Here is a 25,743-nt window from a genome sequence, read left to right on the forward strand (position 1 = left end):
AGCAATGAAGTGGGCTTGAAAATCCTGGAAATTAACCTAAGATAGACTTTATGATCAAAGTCGTACTTTTTCTGTTTAATATCTGACCAGGAATGACTGACCCCTGGACACAGGGAGGTTCCACTGAAAGACTCATGGTCCCCCCTCCAGAAGCTGCCAGAGTCTGGCACTCAGTATGGGCAGAAGCATCACCAACACGAACATTAGAGCAAGGTTGATGTGGTCAGGGCTCATATGGGGATATGAGTATCCCCAGAGGCATATGAGTGGTGTGGTATGAGGGCTGCTAATTTACTTGTCTGCTATCCTCCTTGAAGTCATGAAATAAAGACTTCACTGAAAGCACTGAAATAATTTTTGCTCTGGCAAGGTTTGAGAAAGGCATGTAGCATGTCATCAGTGAAATGGCCATGGGATGCTTTAGAAACCAGTACACTCTTGCATGGCTAAGTAGGTCATAACAGAGGCATTTGCTGTTTACAAGGAACCACATATGAAATCTCTTTTCACCCATCAGAATTCCCACCAGACCTTTTATCTCCACCTGAGTCATACTTGTCAACTTTTGATTCTTGTTCTTCATCCTTTAACCCTTCATTATAGTCAGCTTATGAAGATAAAATCTAAGTTTGAATGTATTTACTTAGAAAACCAGAGTACAAAAAAAATTAGGGAATCAGAAGATGTTCCATTAAAGTGAATGGGTAATTACTACTTAGTTTCTTTCTAGTAGAACAATGAATTCCCTAATGATGGATATTATAAGAAACTAGACAAAGCTGTTCACTTTTCAAAATTAATCATCAATCCTATTAATTATGTCTATATTACATATCCTATTAAATTAGCACACATAATATGAGGCCTTCGCACATCAAAAGAGAAGCATTATCATTGCTCATTAGTGACTTGACAATTTAACAAAAGGAACACAAATACTTGTAATCAGAAAACTATTTTTGGTAGAATCACCACTTTTCATTTTTCTTACAGTAGGAAAAAAGGATACTTCACACGCATACTTTTTTTTTTGACCACTAACAAAAGAGGTCCCTTAATTGTGAGTTTGAGGTTTTTAGAGATCTGTATGTGACTAATTAGGGAGAACATTCGTCCACGGAAGAGCCCTACAGCCAAGGTGAGGTCAGCACTGTAGGCTGGGGTGAGATAGTCTGTACATTCTAACAGTGAGATACACAAGATCCTGAGAATAGATGATAATCTGAGTTAAAACTGAGAAAGCCTAAACCAGGAAACAATGCGAGCACTGGTCTTTGGTGCCCACTGGAAAAACAATTGGGTGCTTTAAGACATGCCGCCTGATGGTGTGTTTCCATGTTTTTCCTTTGCTCAGTGATCTCTGGATGGTGATAAAGGCTCTGCCAATGAAGCACAGCTGGCAACTGCCTTTGGGTGTGCTTCTGCTGGCCAGGCTTGGCACCCTTATATAGGGACCAAGCTGACTGGAAGTCAGGACTTCTTAGTTGATAAGAGAACAAGCCCAAATGCAAACTGGAGAGTCAGACAGGAAATCCCTATATCATAGTCATGAACTTGACTTCGTACGTTTAGATATAGCAGGGCTAGATGAGAAAGGATGAAGGCCTATCTAACAACGCTACTTGCAAAGTAAATATGATGCAGACAGAAGAGGGCTTAATGACTATTTCAATAATACAACACATATAAATTATTAAGATGAACGAGTGAATAAGGTACATGGTTACAGTTCATCAAATGTTAAGTCTTCCCAACATGGTCCCCTGAAGCTAAGTCATAGGTTTATATGATAAAATTATACACGCATCAGTTTGGGAGGGGGAGGGAAGTTGTGGAGGGAGATAGATCAGAATCAAAATGTCCACTATACCATTACGAGCTCATATGAACCACAATTTAGCAAAAGTGCTGCAGTCCAACTTAAAATCAAAATCACAAATTTGAGCCAAACTGGTCCTTTTTTTCTACACCAATGAAGAATGTGTAATCTAGATGCAGGAATTGGAATAGAAAGTATGAAGGCAAAAAATAAAAAATAAAAAGAAAGACTACAGAATACTATGATTTGCAGGTTTCTCTTCATAATTTTGAATTTGTTAAATTGGTTTTGTGAGAGATGATTATCTACCATCACATGAAAACAAATTTACTAGTCGAATAATTTACTAATTACAAATTTAACAATTAAGTAGCAAAACAACAATAAATTTACACAAAACAATCTGAGAATTTTCAACACACGAGAGATCTGCTGTTAGATTTTTCCTCTGAAGGTAACATGCAGACCTCCTGGGCCCTGGTTTCCCAAGTATGACATAAGTATCCCTGGTGGACTTGTGAACCATTTCCTTTAGTATTAAAGTTTTACTGCACTTGTACCTCTGAACTTAAAAAGTTAAAAAAAAAAGTTTTGATATATAACTATGGGGATATTGGCTATACTTTCCCCTTACCCAGCCTGAGAGAGTAGCTTAGTTATAGCTTTCATTTAGATCTCACCAAAGGCTGTGTCATTTTGTTGCGTGAATTTTGGTCAGCTCTTTGAAAAGGTAAGTAGCACTAAATTGGATATATGCCTTGATACATTTTTCCCTCCACTTAGGAGCTAGAAAGCTTATGGGTAGAGTACAGAGAAGCTGGTGCTAAAATGCAGGGCTGCCACATATCCAGTTTGCTTGGGACACTCCTGATCTATGACTATTGTCCCATCAGAATTATTAACAGCCCCCTTTTCACTCTCAAAAGCATCGTGGTTTGAAGAATAAATTATATGGATGGTAACCCTATTAAAAGAGAGAATCTAGCTTTTAAAACAGAACTTTTATTACTCTTTGGCCATCTAGCTTTTAAAACAGAACTTTTATTACTCTTTGACCATTACAGTAAGAAAATCTGTGTAAAATTCCTAAGAACAGGTATTTCCATCTCATATACCATCATGCAGAGTAGAAGACTCAAGAGTGGCCCTGTCTAGTGGCCAGAAGTCACAAGACAAGGACAGGGAGATGTCCTCATGAGCTTGAGTTATGGCCACCATTCCTCAGCTTATCTATCAGAAATGCCACAAAACTGTGTAGCCAGATCTCCTTTATTCCCCATCTATCACTCCAGATATATGCAATGACTTGTGTTTAGAAAACATGGAAAATCCCCAACAATAAATGTGCAATTAGTACAGACTGTAAACTTTTTCATTTGCTACTCTGATTATAGGTGCACTATCTGATTGAGACGTGTCATTGTCTTTCATTTGACTTTGAGCTTTACTGGACACAAAAGCGTTAAAAGAGGGTGAAAGCCCAGGGAACACGGGCTGTCCTTGATAGAACTGCCAGCTGTCTCACCTTTTGGACCTCAGAACAGCATCTGGCTTATGTCCATAGGACTAGTTTTGCTCCAGATGTTAGGTGCTAATATACATAGATCCTCTGCTCACAAAGATGCATCACCACCACGGGTCACAAGAAGGTGAGGGCTCTAGAGTTACTCAGGCCTCACTCTGTGTGCCTAGGCCACTGACAGGGACAACCACGTGGTTGAAACAGAATCCATTAAGTGCCAGAAGACAGGAACAACTGGGAGATTAAATTAATATTTCATATTTAGTTGATCTCAAGGCAGCAGCAAGCTTTATACACTAAGTGGGCTCTAATATGAGACATGGTGTTTCTATCTGGAAAAAAACACCACTGTCCCCGTCTCTACTAAAATACAAAAATTAGCTAGGCGAGGTGGCAGGCACCTGTAATTCCAGCTACTAGGGAGGCTGAGGCAGGAGAATTGCTTGAACCCAGGAGGCGGAGGTTGCAGCAAGCTGAGATTGCACCACTGCACTCCAGCCTGGGTGACAGAGTGAGAATCTGTCTAAAAAAAGAAAAAAAAAACCACTGTAAAAAATAGGCTGGAGAAACAGAGTTCTGAAATTGAAAACCCTGAACTGGCAAAGGACCCCGATAGAACACGACAGTGCTATAACATTATGACATTCTCAGAGAACATTTCTTTCTCCTTCTTCTTCTTCTTTTTTTTTTTTTTTTTTTTTTTTGAGATGGAGTCTTGCTCTGTCACCCAGGCTGGAGTGCAGTGGCACAATCTTGGCTCACTGTAACCTCCGCCTCCCGTGTTCAAGTGATTTCTCCTGCCTCAGCCTCCGGAGTAGCTGGGATTACAGGTGTGTGCCACCACACACAGCTAATTTCTGTATTTTTGGTAGAGACGGGGTTTCATCATGTTGGCCAGGCTGGTCTTGAACTCCTGACCTCAAGTGATCCGTCTGCCTCGGCCTCCCAAAGTGCTGGGATTGCAGGCGTAAGCCACCACGCCTGGCCTCATTTATTTATTCTTACAGCACCTCCTCTTGGGAGTACATCTTCCATACCTTTCTTCTGCTCGGTGTTGCTACACTGGGTCTGTGTGACATGTCAAGCAGGGAAAAAACCAGTTTCAAAAATATTAATTGATCTAGCAAATGGCTGTCAATACAGATTTAGTGACAACTGGTAGAGATGAGGGATTTTTTTTTTCCTTGGTCTTACCTATGCAGTAGGGACAACACTGGCCTTTTCTCAAGACAGGTCTTTCACAGGATACAGAAGGGCAGGACTCAGAGAAACAGCTAATTACGCTATCGATGCAGATGCAGCTGGTACAAACGTCAGGCTTCCAGGACTCAGCTGCCAGGAATATATCCCCTTCATCATTTTTGCAGTAATTAGGTACGCTGTTATTGCGGGACAAGGAAGGCCGAAAAGGCTGATCTGGAAAAATGAACATATAGGTCAGCAAAGAAGATGCTGTTGGCCAGCAACTATGCAACATAGTGTGTTTCAAAGCACACCCAGTCATGATGGCTTTCGGTGCCTCCTTAAATACATGACGCAGTAACAAATCAGAAAGTATGATTCGGGAAGGGTCTTAAATTTTTAAACAAAATAACAAAGATCAAAAAAGAGATGTTACAGTTATTCTGTTAGTTGTTTATATAACATCCGCTCTTTCTTCCTTAATGAAATCCTGGTTTTCTTTGGGGAAGTCCCAGGACTTGGATTACAATGCATGTAAGTAAACGGGACAATTCTGTTCCCTGCTTTCCTAGGCTCCCTTGAAACTAGGGTGGCCCCATCATCTAGCCGTAGCTAATGGGACCTAATGGCTAACAAGGGGATTTCTGGGAAAGCTTTCACTTTCTTCAAAGAAGGGTAGATATGTTCTGCCATCATCCTTCCACATTATTCCTGCCTTGATAGGAGTGCGTTGATCACGGCTGTGACACCCCTATCAGAAGAGAAAGGCCTTGACCCCACTGAGCCGCTGAATCAATGCTGATAAACATCTGCCTCCAAATGTCTTGTCATATATGTAAAATAAACCTCTATTTACTTAAAAATTGTAGCTGGATTTTCTCTTACTTGTGGCCACATGCAATTTTGACCAATCAATATTCAGACAAATTCTCATTGTACCAGACTACCAAAAACCACCTAAATGCAACATTCCAATGTTCAGGAATTCACATTAATGGCTGAAAGATAAGAAATCTAAATCACTCATTAAGGATGCAACCACAGAGAAATCATGTGCAAATCATCTGTGTCTTTGCTATTTAAAGACTGAGACCTGAAAGTCCCCAGATCTAGTTACAACTTGCAACAGAAAATGTCACCAGAAAATCCAGATAGCACTTTGGGCATTGGTTTCCACTAAGATCAATGAAAATTGTAACTTCAAGCAGCAATATGATTGAGATATCAGAAAGGAAAATGTAAGTGGGTGCGTTTCCAGTTTAGAAATGTCATAGTCCAACTGATAAGAGAGCACTTCTAATCAACTTCACCACTCAAGAGTCTAGACACAGCCACGACAGCCCTACCTAGCAAAGCTCTAAGAGGGCCACATTTTCTCCATGCATACACAATCAAAAGAGTTGTCGTATGTTCTTCCCAGAACCAACTTCATGAGCTCTGTTATTTTTAGTCAAGAACCAGAAACAACTGAGACATGTAGTTGCCATATGATCCAGAAGCTCTACATGCCACTTTTTCCTTCTATCCACCTCATGAATATACCCTACAGCCAGTAAGTAGGATGTGACAAGAAGGGCCTTTTTGAGGACCAAGGCAGTTACTTCATTGTGGACCTTCTCTGAGGGACAGGGAAGCCAGCATAATGGGATTGGCCCATACTCTCTCCTTTAAACTGAGTAACTCTATCTCCTATGACTAGTCCCAAAGGCAGCAGGCATAAGTTGAAGAACAGCCATTGGTTCCACGGCTCCATGGTACTCTAGGTCCTATTACAGATATGATTCCACAGATCCCACCCACATAGGTTAGAGATGGTAAGATGGGATGACTTTCTCAATGACCTTTTCGTGGTTATCTACGTCGAGGGATAATTTCTTCTTTAAGAGACTGACCAGTGCTAACTTTTGCTTTGGCTAGAAATAAGGACAACACCCTCTTGTTCACACTAGGCCCTGCAAATCTCCATGAGGTTTTTGTGACTTACGTTAACTTAGCTCATGCAAGCATTGCCCAACCTCTGTCTAAAAACTGAAAAGAAGAAGGGACAGCCGTGATGAAGCTATGGAATGACAGTGAAACAAACAGCCTGGAATCTGCAGGGCTCTCACTGAGGCCTGGAAAGAACCCAGAGGACATCAGGATACGCTGGCAGTGACGGTGTGAGGGCTGGAGCCGAGGTAGAGTCTGCAGGTTTCCTTCCACCAGGCAGGAGGCTCCTGGCCCAACCCTGACCGACAATGTCATTTGGAATCTTACCCACAGCATCTCCCTTCTTTGGGCCTCTTTTCTCATTTTTCCTGCTCTAGACCCTTTTCTTTACACTTCTGTTTCCAAACGTTTACTCCTTTATTTGATCTTTACCAGTGTTTTCACTGGTGTTCCTTTTTTCTTTTTATTTTCTACCTCCCTCGCTCTTCTCTGCCATGCTTTTTTCCAACTCTAAAAATAAAGGAAAGAAAATTTTAAACTTATGGAAAGAAACAAGTGCTATTTTACCCTCTCCCTTTTGTATGCTGGTGAAGTAGCTTCACTTGCAGTGATGTGCAATCTTTCCTCATTTCCTCACCAGACCTTGCTTTAAATCAGGCCAGAGAGGAGGGAAAGCTGAAGAGAGGAAATGACAAGGCATCCTACAGATGGAAGCATCATGAGGGATTCGACCCTTTGGAAGCTGTTATCCCACTGTGGAGCTATGACTTTTGGGCCATTTTAGAATGCAAGTGTCCTAAGATTAGAGATGATATTTTTCTACATGTGTAATATGCCACTTATCAATGCCACTGTTGAGAATTACTGTGATGGGAAGAAATTGATAATTTGAGTTTTAAGGCTTTTTATTTTTTTGTATCTCAATACAACTATGAATGAGAAAGTCCAGAAACATCCTTTAGTTAGAGGTAAAGAAAAAAATCCAGGCCTAAGTTAATGAATGAGAAGTCAAAGCCAGGCATATGAGGGGTTGCCTGTTCTTTGGAAAGATGGAAAGGAATGCAGGACTACCACTGCCTTGCTTGGCTAGAACCCATGGGCCTCTGCACATGCCACCCATGTTAGCATACTCAGAGGTTCCCATCTCCACATAGCTCTCCTTCTCTTTATGGGTGGAACCTCTGAGTTCAGTAAGGTTTCCCATCAATGAATTTGAGCTAGTGGTCCTGGAGGCATTTCCTCCCCCAGTGCCACTCCCTTAGTCAATCCCTAAGTTCATCACTCAAATCCTAACACAAATAGCACCAGGGGTATTTGCTGCTTTAGTTTCCCAGATTGCCTATGTTCTTGAATCCTCCCTTTCAAGGCACACCTCTTACTTTATCATTATTGACTTAATGTGGAATATTGGATTGTTTGGCTTTTTGGCTATTGCTCCAGGACAGGAATCATGTCTGTTTTCATTAACCTTGGAATCCCCATAGTTCAATTCAGGCATTCTACAAATATTTGTAAACTAAATAGCTAAAAGTATATAAATTCATTATCACCAAGGAAAAGATCACTCTAAGTAGTTTCTACCAAGGTGATGTAAGTAAAGCCACTGCTATATATTAACAAAAAACATCAGTAGGGTTTGAATCTGAGTGAATTGTGATGACAACAAATTGGGAAATCATAGGTCATGCATATCCTAAAAATGTAACACATATGAACTATTTCTTATACTAGAAAAGCTATAGTGCTAATTAAGCTTCTCAGATTAACAGTTCTGTACTAAAATGGTAATACTTGGGCTGCCGTGCATGATGACAACAGCTAGTAATGTGGCTATGCCTATAAGTTCATCTGATCAATTCCAAAAATGCCATCAACATAAACCTATAAAAAATTTAGACACTGATGATGCTGCACATAATGACGGAACAACAGATTCTGGCCAGCTGACTAGATAATCCAATGTAAAAAAAAAAAAGTAATAAAATACAAGGGTTTATGTTTTGCTGAGCAGAAATGCTCTAAGAATATGTTTAGAAAGTAAATGCTTATTGATTTAAGTTGAAATATGGGAATAAGAAGCAACAACAACAAAACAAAACTAGTTCTGTCAACTTGGTAATTTTATATTTAAATATCTTTTGAAAAAGTCACATCTAGTATTAATTAAAAGTACTACTAAAGTTATATAAAACCAGTAACTTATGATTAACATCTTGACAAATTTCCTTCTAACAAGTTTCATGGCCATACATTTACCTGCTAAGGTCAGATTATCTGAGAAATAAAAAGTAGAAAATAATAGCACTCCTTATACATGTGCAGTGCTAGTCACTTAATGCTTTTTGGCATTAACTCACTAATCATCCCAACTTGGAGGGGGTGGCATTATGCATATTTCAAAGTCTCTTCACCACCCTTATATTTCAAAGAATTTTATTTACAAATAATTTTGTTTACATTATTTATAAATAACTATTCTTCTCATTTGTTACATAAAGATGACTTTTCACAGTAACAGAATCGTTTGGTTAATTTGGTGCGGTGGGACTTTCTCTACTTAGGTATACTCCTCGAGTTTGAGATGTAGGGTTAAGGAAAAAAATTGGCAAGAGAAAGAGTCTCCTTTTTTGTTTCACAGTCATCTCAGGTGTGAGGCATACTGACTGCATAAATAGGTGGTTGATAAAGAGAATACATGCAGGAAGCAGGCTGCCAGCTGTTCCTGATGGGATACTGGGTTTGGCACACTCCCATATGGGGCTGATCCTGCCCTGTGGGTCCCACAGAATGACAACACCCAGAGCTGCATCCTTCCCCACCAAGCACCCACAAGGCATGGTGTCGCTTACCTGTACACTGTGGGCAGCAGGAATCCTGGGTGCGTGAGGGGTTCTGGCAGAGCAGCGGTGGGCACACCTCTGTCTCACACAGCACCCGTCCGCTGTGGCAGGTGCACTGAGTACAGGAGTCAATGTTCCACGTTTCTCCTTCCACAAAGTATTCTCCTCCAGGGGCGTGGCAAATGGAGGGAGTACTGAGCTCTGGCTTCTGCACCACAAAGTCATCTGGGAAATGACACAAAATCAGAACACATTATTCATCTGCAATCTTTCCAGCTCTTGAAAGCCTGGTGCTGTTTGCTTTAAGGGATAGAAGAGATGAACTGTGAAGAGCATCTCGCTCTATTCTTATTAAGAGAATAGTGAAGAAAATATTCCATGCATGGAAACAGAAGACAATGGCAAAACAGCTAATATTAGGACGTGAGGTTCAAGTGGTTTAAGTCTGTCAACAGTAATAAGAGAATTCAATAAGATCATTAAATTACAAGGAGGGGACTCCCACTCTAGAGATGAGAACAGGGGCCTCTTCTGGCATTTCTGTGAATGTGTAGGAACTGTCTCGGATTCAAATCTCTCATTTACAGAATACTTGGTATGGTTCAGTTATTTCCATGCTAAGCACTTCACCTGTGTTATTTCATTTATTCCTTACAGTCACCTTATTTTATGCATGAGGAAACTGAGAGCTCAGGGAGAGACGAGGGAAACTGCAACCCAAGTCTATGGTTGTTTGGATCATGGATATGTCTCCAGATTAAATAAAACTTCCAAATGATCGATGCCCTATCTGCTTTATTATTTCTGGGATCCTGAGTACTTTTATGCTTGGAAATATGTCCTGCTGTCGAGCAGGCCACACCCCAATCTAAGCCAGCTGCCAGCAAACTGAGCAGGAATGCTCCTGTAGAATCAACAGTCTGAAAACCCTCACCTGAGACTAAACATGTGCTTGGCAATATCATCATCAAGAGAGGTAAATGCTGGCAGGCTGGTGATAACTATCATTTCTTTCCCCAGAGGAGAGGTAGTTTTGGTCTCTTGGAGAGATGACACTGATAGAGAGGGAATTTAATGTTGAAAATGTCTGAAGAGGGGCTGGGAGTTGCCCTGAAGTTTTGCTGGGGAAATGAGAAGTATGAAGACATTAACCATAGTCACGTAATCCAAATGCAACAAGCACTTCAGGAAGGTGTTGACAGTGTTGAATCCCGCCGAGAAAGAGTCTGGAGACATCACGGCTAGCTCATGCTTGGAGCTCAGTGGAAGTCACGCCCCAGAATGGGCCCATATATGCAGAGATGCTCAGAGCTGAAATCTTCTTAAGAGTGAATTGGGGCTATGACTTTCAAAGTGGTGGTTAGCATGAGAGTCAACAATACTAATGAAATTAAGTGATGTGGGCTGATTTCCAGTTAAGAGGGTAACAACTGCTAATACAGCTTTATCTCAAGGGAATTACAAAAGGCTGGAACTTAGACCCAGGGACAATATCACAGAAAACTGATACTCATCAATCAATGCTTACATTCACAAGCAACTGTAACCAACTTTCCAGTATAAGAACAACAGAGAGGAAGATAATTACAATGAAAACTGTGCTGGACAAGATGGTAAATGTGCATCTGTGGTTTACAGAGAAACAAAAAGTCCCAAAGAGTATCGATAAATGAATATAGCAAAAGCCTCCCTTATTGCTTTCAAAAAGGGCTTAGAGAGGACTGCCAATTACTGCCTTGTTAAATGCTGACATGTACGGAAGTGGTCAGAATAAATCTGATGTGCGTGTTGGCAGGTATGCTTTCTTGCTCCCCTTTTTGCCATACGATATGCCTCAAGGCAAAACACAAGAGGGGCCAGAGACATGGAGACAAAAGAAAAACTCAAATGCAGAGTGTATGGAAGACAGAAAATCTGAGAGACACTATCATTTAGTAAATATTCATTAGAAGAGTTCAGGAGATACTCATTTATCCCAAGAAGAAAAACAGCTGATCTCGGAATGAAGAGGGGAGAAAAATATTCTTTAAAGTAGGAGTCCGTGAATGCAACAGCTCTGGAGTCTATAATCAGAAGGAGGCTTATGTGGCAACATGCTAAAGATTTGCAGAAAAAATTTACCTCTACACATCCATATACATAAATGTGTTTTCATACACGTATATCCAGATGTTGACATACCCACAATAAGGTATCAACAACAACTTCACGTGTGCTTACGTAAGAACTTTCCATGACTCTAATAGAGAAAGATCTTTCTGGTTCTACTGATTTTCAGTTCTCAGGTCAATTATCCATTCTTAATGTCTTTGCATTTCTACCAATCTAGCTGTTAGAATTCTTCATTGAGGACATGTTTAGCAAAGACCCAGGTACAAATCCCTCCTCTATGCATTCACACCTATAATTAAAGCAGGGGTCTTCATGCAAACACATGATTTTTCCCTCCCCAAAGAGTCAACACAGAGTTCTATCATATTAAAGTCCTCATTTACCCTTCTTATGCAGGGGACTCTAGCAGTTTTTCACACTTAACTAGCAAAATATCGGAAAAAAGGAAAGAGTTCTGATATGGAGCACCTCTAACTGAACTACAGGGAAACAAAACAAAATAAAAAGAGTCATCTCTTCTGCGTTGTAATCTCGTTTTCTACAAGGTATGGGAGCTGCCTGTCACTCTGATACTGTAGCTATTGAGCTGTGCATAATCTCAGAGCTGAAAGGGACTTCAAGTGTCCCTCTCCCCTACTCCCCAACCATGGCGAACAAGGTCAGTTTCCCTCCCAGGCTAGTCTTGTTGCAAAAGGACCAGGCCTCAGGCTCCCGGCTACACCTTTTGCACAGGTGGACTCACGCACAGGGAGATACAGGACCTGGACTGACCAGAGGAAAAACAATCATCCTCCAAAATCTGACAGTAGACTTCACTTTGAAAGAAATCTGATACAAGATTTGAGAGACTTCATTTCTCCCAGGCCTTTTGGTGGACATACTATTTCACTCTTGGTAAGACAGTCAATCTTTCTGTGTCTGTTTTCCAAATGAGAAACTGCCTCAATGTGTTTTTCCCTAACTCAAAGTGGCCTGCACAGAGAGGGAAATAATAGATATAAGACTGTGTTGAGCTCTTTGGATAAAACGTACTAGATGAGGTTTATGGTTATAATTACTGTTATTGACAATCATAATTCAGACTCCCTTGAATTACAAATCTGTTCTGGTTTTCTAGTAACTTGATTACCATGATTATGATTTTAAATGTTTTGGACGTGTGGTCACTCTAAATCTCTCCATTTGGCAAGAGTGCCACATGTCTATTAATTTAAAAAAGAGCAATAGCCACAGACTTCAAAAAGTTTCTCCCTCTCAAACATTACTTTAAATGTGATAAGGTTTTATGGGATAAAACTAGTACCAATCCCCTCATATTAATGAGGACATTCAGACTTTATGTGCTATCAATAAAATGGAGAGCTGGAATGTAAGAACATCAGCCCACAAACCTTTACAAAAATGTAGTCCAAAGACCTTACATAACTGAGTCAATCATTCAAAAAGGAGGAGACCCATTTCTACAATGATAGAATTTTCTCTGGTCTTTGGTTCTTCACTGATAGTGCCTGGATGATTCTGTGGTGGTTGTTGACAAAAACCACACAGTGCTGAAAAGTGTTCCAGGGGTTGTCCCCTCCAACCTCCCCATAGTTACAAATGCGTCTAGGGCCCTGCAAGGCAGAAGTCATTTGCTTATGGAGCACACAGATGGCAGCCAGCTTTTACCTGCACATGATGGGCAGCACTGTCCAGGGTGAATGGTGGGGTTGCCACAGGCAGGCACCGGGCAGGTGATCAGGGCACACATTTCCCGTCCATTGAGACAGTAGCATTCCCGGCACCCATCGTGCCAGCTCTCCTCATTTTTATGATGATGACCATCCACGGTGAGACAAGTGCCCGAAAGGATGGGTGGCCCGGCTGAAGCAGAGGCCTCTGGACAGACAAAAGGCAGCCTGGTAAAGAAGTGGCTACTGCACAGGAGAAACAGCCTACAGAGTCTGTACATGGACTGGACCCCAGCCACCAACAATTATGTCTACACAGGACAGTTTGTGACATGGGACATGTTCATGAAAAGAATTTAAGTCAATATGTTCTCAATCTTGAAAAAAGAAAACAGAGAAAAAAACCGGCAAATAGTTTCTCTCCAATTCGTGGGATGATCGCTGATTTTTTATTCCTTCCACTGTACTTTCTCATATTTTATACAATAAACAAGCACTGATTTTATAACAAATTTTACAAATATGTTGAATGTATTCAGAAAAATCGCTCTAGAAGCTTCATCCAATGGGGACATCCTGGGCCCCTTGCAAATAACAGAGTTTTGTTCAGCAGAACAATTAAAGCAGTGACTAGATTTTTGTTTACTCCAACCCCTTAGAAACACCATTAAGGTGGTAACTGTCCAGTTTTGAAACATCGTAAAACAAAGTTTAGGAATCTTTTATAGTTTAATCTGTGGATCATGCTGACAAGTACAACATAAAGGGATAGGCAGCAGGGCTGGAGCTGGGGTAAGGGCAGAAACGGCGGTCAGGGTGCATGCTCAGTGGCTTCAGGAAGCTCCCTGGAGAAGCCTCAGGCAGCAGGGATATCCAGGCTCTGTGCTTATTCACAGCTGTGGGCTGGCATGTGCTTATTGAGCCAAAGGCTAAATTCTCATGGAAAACTGTTATCTGGAAATACAGCAGCTAACTTCTGAGCTATACCCACCCTCTAGAACTTTGAAATGGGGCTATTTACTGTTGCAGTTTTATTAATCTTACTCCTGAACAGAGAGAGGCTCTATAGAGGTTCAGATAATTGTGCTTTAGGCTAAAGTTCCTGATAGAAGTAAAAAGAGCTAGGAAGTGATTAATTTAGTCAATGTGCTTGTCCATCATATACTTACTTTACATTCTATTCTGAGCTTTTACTTCATAAAAATGAAAGGAAAAGGGAGTCCTGTGGGACGGTCCCACAGAGACTGACATTTGTGTTAGAATAGGCAGCAACCACCGAAACCATTTCATTACAGGGTGTCCTTATGTTCCTTGTTTCGGTGCCCCTGGCTGCTTTGAGGGGGAAGGGCCATGTGTACACACTTACCTCTGCACTTGCAGATAAGACAGCCGTGACTGTCCTGCTGGAAACCCAAGGGGCAGATCTTACTGCATGAGAGCTCTGGACATTTCTTACAGCGACAGATGTCACAGCCGTGCTTATTCTTCCTGGGTAATTAAAATTTTGTCAGAGGTCAGAAAATCACAAAGTCTCAAATGATGCCCAAGCACTCAGACCAAGGGTCAATAAAGTGATATTGCTATTAAACAGAATGACTTGACTTTTGCTCTCAAAGATTCCTGGAGTGATGGGTAATTAGCTCCCTGTGGCCATTACCACCACTTACTCATGACCAAGGCAGAGAGTTGCTCAAGCACTTACGTGCTTCTAGGATGTGGCTCTCAGAATCTCAATGACATGACTGTTGATTTAATTAGGGAGAGTGGTACACCACAATAAAAAGATGAATGTGCAACTCCATGAATAGGAAAGTGAAGGAGATTTTGTTGGTTTATCTGTGTATTCATTTGTTTCTCCATCCATCCACCCACACACCCACCTACTGATCCATCCGTCCCTCCCTCCCTCCCTCCCTTCTGGAAGTATCTGCTGCATGCAGAAAGTAATTCTTTAGTCAGCAGGTACATAAAAGGGGCACCAACTGCTGCCTTCATCCTGACACTCCCACGTGGTGTCTGGCCAAGAATTCTCTTTTGGTGTGTGTCCTTAACACATGTGTTCTAGCCAGTATAATATTCAGTTGTCCAAGGTGTCCAACTGGGTCCTCCCTGAATGTGCTGACAGGAATACAAAGTGAAATCTACAATCTCCTAAGAGATTTTTCTCCAACATGACGGTTGGATTTGAACACAGCCTTGATTCTGAACTGTCATGATACTGTAGCAAGTGGTTGAAGCTACCTACTATTGTGATACAACTACTTCATTTTATATTAGCAGTTAGGCTAAGACATAATACTCTTATTGATATCATATTCTTATTTTAGGATTAAGAATGATGATGATTCATTATTTTATTTGGGGAATTTTAAGGAACAATGTTTCCAATTTAATTATCCAATGAAAATTATAAAGACGACCCCTCCCAAACCTAGAATTTTTAAATGAAGAATGAAAAAGATGACTGACAGAAGATGGGAAAGAGATGATAGGTCTAAGTCCCTTATAATTACTAGCACTAGGCCAGGCACAGTGGCTCATGCCTGTAATCCCAGCACTTTGGAAGGCCAAGGTAGGCTGATCGCTTGAGCCAGGAGTTCCAGATCAGCCTGGGAAACATGGTGAAACCCCATCTCTCCAAAAAAATACAAAAATTAGTTGGGCATGGTGGCGCATGCCTCTAGTCCCAGCTACTCGGGAGGCTGAGGCTGAGGCTGAGGTGGGAGGACTGACAGCCTGGGAGGTTGAGGCTGCAGTGAGCCATGCTTGTGCCACTGCACTACGGCCTGGGTGGCAGAGCACTACCCTGCCTGAAAAAAAAAAAAAAAAAAAAAAAAGGAATCTAGCACTACATAAACATATCAAATTGGAAAGACAGATTGAAATGAAAGACAGCAAAGGAAAAAATATAAATTAAGGTGATTTTTCTAAAGGCATCAACCTGATATAAAGGCAAATATAGGTGCTTATACAGACACGAAAGAAACAAATATGAAGTGTCTATTTCTCCCCCTGGAATAATCTAGATTCTCATGGGGTTTGACTCAATAAAGTATATTAAAAAATAAAAGTAATGGCCCTTATCTCCAAGAAAATTCATAAAAATCTAACGCTAGATAAAGAAAAAAATACGAAACGCTGACTAGTTCCAAGGTGAGACACCTAGGCATGGCAGCTAAGGATGCACTGTATTTCAAGTGAGTGGGGGTCGGTCTTCAATTGATCTTAAAGTATGTGTTAAATAAATGATCACAAATAGACCTTGGGACAGGTGTGAAGAGTTGTAGCACTTCCAACACTGGGACCTCACAATTCCATCTCCTAATCTTGCCAGCAGTGTCTAAAGGACTCTGCTATGGGAAAGTCTCATATAACAGGCACAAAGGGTGTGTCTGGCCCATGTCCATAAAAAGTAAAAGTAAAACTTGATTCTTTTTTTTGGACATACAACCTTCTCCCTGCTTTATGAATCACCTAACAAAACAAGTATAGACATTCTGGGCTCAATATACCATAGATTAATTCACAAACAACATATAAAACAAAATGTGCAGAAACATTTCACCAAGTTGCACTTCATAATAGTTTTTCTGAATTAACAAATACGTACAGCAATCCAAGTGGACAATACTTGTCACAGATTATGGGTCTGCACTTCTTGGGCCTTGGGCGGCACTCACAGATCTCACAGTTTTGGGCATCAGTTAGGAAACCGAAGGGACAGTTCAAGGTGCAGCCTTGTTTACGTTCTGAACATAGTTCCTCGGCTGTGAAGACACAGAGACGGCATGTTTCTTCCAAAGATAAACAGAGCAGAACACTTCGATGCTAAAATACGGTCCCTGAATCCTCCACTCTTCCACAGATCTCAATTTCTCAGCTCTACCATGGCACTGGTTATCATTAAAAAGCATAGACTGTGCTATTTCATGGTTATCACATGACTCCATGTTTTGGTAATAATAAACAAAATAAAGTCCAACTTTGAAATGCATAGATTTCTAAAGTGTACTCAAATCTGGTAGGCTCTGAGTGAACAGCAGGCTGATAACTATTACAATTAATGACTGAGATCATTTTTCCATGAACTTTATAAATCACTTCAAACCACTGATGACCATTTACATTATGTGGGAATTAGAAATTTACAGTCCAATTTTCATTATATGTTTTATTTCTATTGCATGTCCATAATAATCCATGTCCTTTTTTCTTTTTTTGGAGACAGAATCTCTCGCTCTGTCATTTAGACTGGAGTACAGTGGCGTGATTTCGGCTCACTGCAACTTCTGTCTCCTGGGTTCAAGTGATTCTCCCACCTCAGCCTCCCAAGTATCTGTGATTACAGGCATGCACCACCACGCCCAGCTAATTTTTGTACTTTTAGTAGGGATGCGGTTTCGCCTTCTCTACTAAATGTTGCCAGGTTCTTCTTGAACTCCTGACCTCAAGTGATCCGCCTGTGTCAGCTTCCCAAAGTGCTGGAGTTACAGGTGTGAGTCACTGCGCCCATCCCATAACACATGTTTTTAAATATCCACATGATAATTACTTTTATGGGTGTTAGATGCTATCATATAATACTGCATATTGTATGCAGCATAAGGGATTTCTTACTATTACTTTCAAAAAAGTACATCTTTTACAACATGATAGTAATTAAAATATTCAGTGTTACATTTAGATATGTTTTTTCTCTATGTGCTGACAAATACCCCTGTATTTGGATATACTTACATAACAGGCTTTTTAGTTAACAGGCTAAAAAATGTGTGTGTTGAAAAAATACTCATATTAATGTTTAAGTAACCACTATTTGAAGTGTTCAAAGTATCCCCTGTTAGCAGAATCTGGAGAGATGTTTAACTGTCCTCTGCTAGTCAGTTACAATACTATTTTAGAAGAACAAAAAGGAAAGTAGCAATGGTGACTAGCAACATTACTGAAGTTATTAGCCTAATAGAAGTCTTCTAAAATGATTTTAAAAGGTTATATAGGGCTTACGAGAGAAAAGGGAAATAGAAATGTTTAAGGTTAAAAAGAAAAAAGCATGCTTAATTATACAAAGCAAGCAAGTTGAGACCTGTGTGAATTAAATGTAGAATATGAAAGACAATCAAATTTAAAGAAGGGAAGTTAATATGGTAATGGCCAAAGTACAGCAATGTTTGAATATTGTTCTACATGGACTGGTGAAATGGGAAATAGAGTCTAATTATTGGAATGATGAACAAATTTTTATTTTATCTGGCCATCCTTTAAGCATGAATATTGTAATAACACATAAGTCACTGGGAAAAACAGAACGCATCTGTCCCCTCAAAACACACTTATATTATAATCTAAAATTAAACCTTAACTACAATGAATAGGTGAAATGGGTCCGTGTTTTACATAAATATTTCAAGATAGCATCTTTTGTGAATCTTAGTTGGCAATATTTGCATATTTAATTTGCTATCTTTTAAAAAGGAAAATGTGATTTATGGTGTAATTTTCTACTCTGTCATTATCATAAACCTTTTATTACACATATAAATATAACCTCATGGGCCTGTATTACACTGTAAAGCAACTGATTACTAATTTGCATCCTTAGAAGAGAAATTCTAAATGGTTCATTTAGAAATTTGTAATTATATGACTTGAAAGGTCATAATTTTTCATTCCCCATTATTAAGGGAATGGTGAAAAAAGAAGACTTTATTAGTCATGTTTCTCTAACACAGATCTAAATTGTGAATCCATTTTTCTGTCACAAGAATGCTTAGGTCATGACTACAAATGAATTATGTTGGGAAATAGATGAATTAAAAACACCCTGAAAACCTCCCAGAGTCAGTCAACATCCCTTGGGATTAAATTCCCTGAAATTTTGGAGCCTGAGCACCTTGGTGCCTTTATTTTCCTGGTCCTGCAATAAGGAAGGAGTTTTTCCATAGACCTTGATCTTGAATGTGCTTCACCTTTAAAGAAAACGGTTCTGTCTCCATTCAAGTTTAAACAATGTGATAAAAACTAGTCTGTAATATACCTCTGCTTTGCAATGGAATGGAATTTCAAACAAAGGCTGGTACATTTAAATAAAAATACAGGACATTCATTAGAAGGAGACTGGCTATGCCTCCTAGGAGTGGGATGCTCTAGTGCTGCCTGAATTGGGACCATTCTCCTGCATGTTATGCTCTGGCCCATCTACATTCAGCTTCCCAATAGAGGGAGCTCTAGGCCCAGGCCCTAGTATCTTTAGACACACTGTATAGGGACTACCATGGTATTTGGTACAGAGTGGGTATTCAACAACATTTGCTAACTAAATGCATCAATCAATGTTCTTGTTACCTACTCCTCCACTGTCATCAAGACTGCTATATTATCAGAGAAATGACAGCATGAAAATAACTTACTCTGATAACATTGAAATTTTCCTGAAATACTAGCACTTGACAAAACATCTCAAAATACCATCTTCTAGTTCAGAAAAAGACAACATTAAAAACTGGAAAGTAGTCCTAAATCCACATATGTCAATTATGAAGTTTTCTTAAGAGAAATGCATCATCATGGCAAACATTTAAATAAAGAGCAGACTGACTGCGGCTGCCTGGAACCTGTAATCCCAGCACTTTGGGAAGCTGAGGTGGGAGAATTGCTTGAGGCCAGGAGTTTGAGACCAGCCTGTGCAACATAGTGAGACCTTGCCTCTGCCAGAAAATAAAACATTAGCTGGGTGTGGTGGTGAGTGAATGTAATCCCAGCTACTTGGGAGGCTGAGGCAAGAGGATTACTTGATCCCAGGAGGTCGAGGCTGCAGTGAGAGCTATGACTGCACCACTGCACACCAGCCTGGGTGACAGGGTGAGAACCTGTGTCTAAAAAAAAAATAAATAAATAAAAACATAAATAAAGAGTAGAAAAACAGTATTCATAGAAGGGTAGGGGTTTATATGTTTGTTTGTAAAGCTTTAGTACATCACTTGAGGCAACCACGCAGAAAAAGGTGGCTTTATGTTCCTAATTTTTCAGCATTATGACTTTACCGTGATCTAAAATTGCTTTCTAATCCATGGGGAGAAGTTACGATTGAAGAGAAAGTGATGAACAATGGCAAAGTACAGGGCCTGTACAGCATGGCCGGTCGATAGCAACTATGTAGTAAAACTCTGTTCATTCTGGAAAAAAAGAAATGTTTGCTCCTGTGCTCAAAACGTGACACAGCTGTCGGGGGCGCCATTCATTATATATAAATACAATGTAACCTCCATGGAGAACACACTGTGGATGGTGTCCCCTAGAGGAGTACTGCATACTTCTTTGCTGTAGTACAGCAGGTCCTCAAACAGCAATGGTTTTGTTCAACATCATTGTGTCATAACTTTTAGGAGGGGAATAAAAACCAGTTCTCGGTTGGGGCCACTCTCTGTGTGGAGACTGCATGTTCTCTCATGCTGTGTGGGTTTTCTCTGGGTACTCTCACATCCCAAAGATGTGCACGTTAGGTGAACTGGGGTATCTACATGGTCCTAATCTGAGTGTGTGTGTGTGTGTGTGTGTGTGTGAGAGAGAGAGAGAGAGTGTGTGTGTGTGTGTGCACCCTGCAATGGGATGGTGTCCTGTTCAAGGTCGATTCCTACCTTGCAGCTTGCAGAGCTGCTGGGATGGGCTGTGGCCACCCTCAACCCTGGACTGGAATAAGCAAGTTGGAAAATAAATGAGTGAATAAATACAAATTCTTATAAAATACAAATCTGTTAAAGCAGGTGATAATCACACAAACGTACAACCATAAACACTGCAGGACAACAGCGTTCAGTGAGCCTGCCACACTGGGTATGGTATGTGTTTGAACTGCATGGCAGAAGGAGGTGCTCCTTACAATGTTTGCTTTGCAAACATTTATTCGTCGATTCAACACAGCACCACTACAACCACTATCACTCACTGATTCATTAAAAATGGGGAATCATCATTGTACTTGTTTTTTGTTAACCTTTCTTAAATGTATATATAACTCATGCTTACTTTAATTGTTACTATTAGAAATGTTTTAGGTCTTTATTTAGAAGTTTGGTGATGTTTTCGTGACCAGAAATATATGGTAGGAACTTAACTCTTGTTTATATCAATTAGCCTCTGGTAAAACTGGTTTTGTTACATGTCATTTCACGTAAAGTCATAGTTTCCAAGAATCTATAGAGGATGTTAAGTGAGGACTTAGTGTATTTTAAACTCTTAGATGCTGGCAATTCCTACAAACCTATTATCAGTTCAGGATGGCCATGAAGTTCCCAAGACTACTAAATAAAGAAATGCAACATTACAAATGGTGGTCCCAATTTTGACCCTGATAGGTGTTAGTTTAGAATTACAGTGAAATAAAACAAGGAGCCTGCCTCCCTATATTTGATGCTGCAACCTTCTTGTGATGCTTGATTCAGATACATATTTCATGAAAAATATGAAGGCTCTTTCCTCTCTGCTGACTGATGCAGAATTCTACAAGTCTGCATCAGTTTCTAGAAAAAGCACTATTAATGTCTAGAATTAAAGAATGTTAAAATTGGAAGAGAAGTTACAAATAATCTGATCAAATCCACTTGATTTAAAGATGTGTACACTAAGATGCCAAAAGACTGATGCTACTTAATTCATGCAGATGCCTTTCATACAGAGTTTATGTAGTAAGCAGGTATATTATGTCTATTAGCAAAAGACACTGGTTAAAGAGCAATGTTGTTAAAAGCTTGTATCTATAAAGTGTTAGGTTACTAGTTGCTTTATATCATTTTAAAATCATTTTAGTTTTAAACTTTGTTGCTATCATACCTTTAAAAACATTTTTTATTCTAAACCAGTTTTTGAGGAACTGAGTCAGGAATAATGTAAACTTTCTGTATGTCCTGGAGTACTACTTTTCTTAGTGTTACAAGAATGTTATTTGTTGCCGATTAAAACAGCAAATTACATTATGTTCAAATGAAAGAATTCTGTATCATATACTTGCCACATACTTTTGAAGCACATGTTTCTATAGGGTTTTGATTTCAATCCTAATGTGACTGCCTAAAATATGCTAGATTATGTTGTCTCTTTACAACATATTAACATATGACTAATATTACCAACAAATTACCAATGTGAGTCAAGGGTAAGGACTATTTTTAATCTTCTTTAGGATATAGTAGGCACTCAACAAATGCTAGATGAATAAAATAATGAGTGAATGAACAACAACAAATCAATGAAGACAGAAGAAATACTTGTGGGGTGCTGGCCTTGTTTTAAGAAATCTTGAAGGGCCAGGTACGGTGCCTCACACCTGTAATCTCAGCACTTTAGGAGATAGAGTCGGGCAGATTGCTTGAGGCCAGGAGTTCGTGACCTGCCTGGACAATGTGGCAAAACCTTGTCTCTACAAAAAAATACAAAAAAAATGAGCTGGGTGTGGCGGCAGTGCCTGTAGTCCCAGTTACTTGGGAGGCTCAGGTGGGAGGATCGCTTGAGCCTGGGAGGTTGAGGCTGCAGTGAGCTGTGTTTGCACCACTGAATTCCAATCTGGGTAACAAAGCAAGACCCTGTATAAAAAAAAAATCTAGAAGCTAATGGAAACTAGGCCTAATCCTTAAGAGAAACTTAGGTATAAATGCTTAGGACTACTGTATGTGAAAAAGGTTTTGATGGGATGCAGAAAAATAATGTAAGGGTGAATTTGGGACAAAATAAATACCTATATAAAGCAGCTGCAATAGAAAAAAATAACCTATTATTCCATAGTTAGCTATAAGAAACTCCCTTCTCTAAAACCAAGGAGGAGAAAGATAATATTTGAGGGTTACAATGAAATGAAAAAGTAAAAGGAAAGCTGTTGGTGCGAGTGTCCTTAGAGGGCAGGAAGAACTGGAGGCAGGCTGATGGGGTGGGAACAAAGGGGGGCGGGGACGCTGGGGGCTTTCCATGTTGGCTAGCTTGGGCCGACTCAGAGGAAGATGCTATAAAATAGTTACAGTGCAGAGTAAGCAACGGCCATATGCCAGCCAAAGAGTTAGCTTTGCATTCATTCATTTATTTAGTCCTCAAAATAACCCATTAGTTTGGTACTATTATTTGCCCTTTACATATGTGGACACAGAGTCCCAAAGAAGTAAAGCAACTTGCCTTTATTACCCATGTGGAAGTCAGCATAATTTGTGATGGACCCAAGATTCAAACCCAGGCAGTCTGACTCCAGTCACACTCTCAGCTTCTGTGCAACACAAAAGCTGCTGTGCAGAGCCTGAGAGGAGAGTTGCATACGATCGCAAGAATCTGACAAAACCCAGGACCTGGAAATTTGGTTTGATTTGACTGACATCCCAAAGGTGTGGCTTCCAAAGTTGCCAAATAACCTGGATTGCTAATACGAATGGGGGAGGTGAAAGCAGAATGCTGTATGTCTAGACTTCTGTATAGGACAAACTGAAAAATTCCAATTAGTGTTGAAGTAAGTCTTTAGGTATACAGTGGGGCAGTGAGCGAGATGACAAGACTAACTTTAAGAAGAATCCAAAATAGTATGGATATATTACTAGAATAGCAAGACCTCAAAGGGAGACCTCAGGCAAGAATGATATCCAAAGGCATCTCTGATCCTGAAGGTTTCCTTTTTATTCACTCAGCCAGTATCTGCTGAGCACCAAGTAGAGCCCTGGGAGACGGGCAGTTCTTTCTCTACTCTGGTGTGAACATAAGCCTGGGTTCTGCTGAAGGACCAAAGCTTCCTCTTAAAAGAATTTACATTTGTACGTTATAGCTTTTGGCTTAAAGAGGTGATATTTCATGAGTGTTTATGCTACAGAAGACTTTTTTCCTTAGGGAAGGTCTTGCATTTTAGTCATCTTTGTGGCCTTAATACCTAGACTACTACCTAGAATGTGGCAGGTGCTCTGTTTATATTAGGTGAAAAAAGGAAGGAAGGAAGGAAGGAAGGAAGGAAGGCCAGCTATCTGTATAAATGGGTACAATTTGCAAATAATAAATTTATTGATACAAAATGCAATGGTCTCCTCCTGTACCTATTTCTTCCTAAGTGTGAATGAAACGGAGGTGCACTCAGGTAGCACATGCTGACGATCCTTTTAAAATGCCAAACAAAACACTAACCTAAAGATAGGGTAAATATGCATCCTCCTTATAGTCTCAACTTGCCAAATGACTATTTGCCAGTGACTATTTGCCAAGGGACATATTTTGACTCTTCCTTCAAAGGCAGTTGAGGGAAACTGCTTCTTTGAACTTAATGATGAAAGATTCCGTGTGAAGTGACCGAAGTCTTAGATAAGCATGACCGGGTGGCCAAGATTTCACAATAGCAAAACCCAGGCGCAAGTGTAGGTGAGGTGACTGGACACAATGAAATCTGTATTTTTAGACTTTTTAGAAACTCAGAAAAAATGTATTAATATATATGATCCCATGTTAAGAAAGATGTAGCTTTCTTAATGTAAGAGGCATTAGAAGGATTAAAATATAAACACTTCATGACAATTACTAATTATCTTGTTCAAAAAACAAGGTTGGCCATTTGAGAAAACTTGGGCTGCCAAGGCAACTCTAGTGAACTTGGCTTTCTAAAGGGAGGTATAAAAGGCAACAGGGACTCACCCTTCCCCGAACAGAATCAAGTGTAGGAAGTCACAATACCCCCAAATGGGTAGAGGCTTATAGGAAATTTAAAGATGGCAGTAACTACAAGCTCAACAGGAGTTTTTTTTTTGTTTGTTACTTTTTTGAAAAAGGGTCTTGCTCTGTCACCCAGGCTGGAGTGCAGTGGCACAATCACAGCTAGCTGCAGCCTCGACTTCCCGAGCTCAAGAGATCGCCCCACCTTAGACTCTTGAGTAGCTGGAACTACAGGCCCTTGCTATCATGCCTGGCTAGCTTTTGTATTTTTTTTTGTAGAGGTGGGTTTTTGCCATGTTGCCCAGGCTGGTTTCGAACTCCCGAGGTCAAGCAATCCATCCACCTTAGCCTCCCAAAGTGCTGGGATTATAGGTGTGAGCCACCACGCCTGGCCAACAGGCGTTTTATAAACTCAGTTTTAGCACTAACGCCACTGTAGATAGTGTGATGGTCACATGTAACTGAGGAAGCAGAATGGCTTAACTCCTATTTTGTATCTTCTTCAAAAATATTTTTAAAATAGTGACAAATGATTAAGGTTAAGTGGTATGTTAAAGCCTGAGATAACTGATAAATCAGAAAGTGAGCATCTGTCTACGTTAAGTCCAAGTCTCTGAGCCATGGTAATTACAACCACAGGCCCACAGAAAGCCTGCTTATTACAGAACCAGTACTGTGTGCGAGAGAGATCGAAGAGAATGGAAAGAGATTTAAGAAAATAGGCCAAATGTCAATTCAAAAGGGACAAAGTGTTCTAAAAACTACATAAATTGACATTCACAACGGAAAATTCTTCAGAAATAATTGTTAAATATATGATTTGTGACATTTAGGGGAATAAAGCACTGACTACCAGGAGCCAGTACAGATTCTGGGAAAACAAGCCAGGCCCCTATAACTTCAGCTCATTTTAAAAATAGGGTTTCCAGCAAAGGAATGCTCTGATGTATTTTGTAATATATTTTGACTTCAGACAAGATATGGGCGAAGTGTTTTTCAAGATTTCTTGTG

The 25,743-nt window shown here is 40.1% G+C and overlaps 1 protein-coding gene across 4 annotated transcripts in view; it reads right to left on the reverse strand.

The window, feature by feature from the left end:
- The window catches only part of CRIM1 (cysteine rich transmembrane BMP regulator 1), a 195,015-nt gene that overhangs the window by 24,178 nt on the left and 145,094 nt on the right, over positions 1-25,743 (reverse strand). For all 4 annotated transcript variants that reach the window (XM_016948339.3, XM_016948342.3, XM_016948341.3 and 1 more), the window contains 5 exons: positions 16,685-16,841; positions 14,441-14,562; positions 13,073-13,282; positions 9,302-9,517; positions 4,536-4,757 (listed from right to left, as the gene is read on the reverse strand). In XM_016948339.3, coding sequence (XP_016803828.3) covers positions 4,536-4,757; positions 9,302-9,517; positions 13,073-13,282; positions 14,441-14,562; positions 16,685-16,841 — 927 coding nt within the window. The remainder of the gene's footprint in view (positions 1-4,535; positions 4,758-9,301; positions 9,518-13,072; positions 13,283-14,440; positions 14,563-16,684; positions 16,842-25,743) is intronic.

Source organism: Pan troglodytes, chromosome 12 (genome assembly GCF_028858775.2).
Source record: "Pan troglodytes isolate AG18354 chromosome 12, NHGRI_mPanTro3-v2.0_pri, whole genome shotgun sequence".
NCBI lineage: Eukaryota > Metazoa > Chordata > Mammalia > Primates > Hominidae > Pan > Pan troglodytes.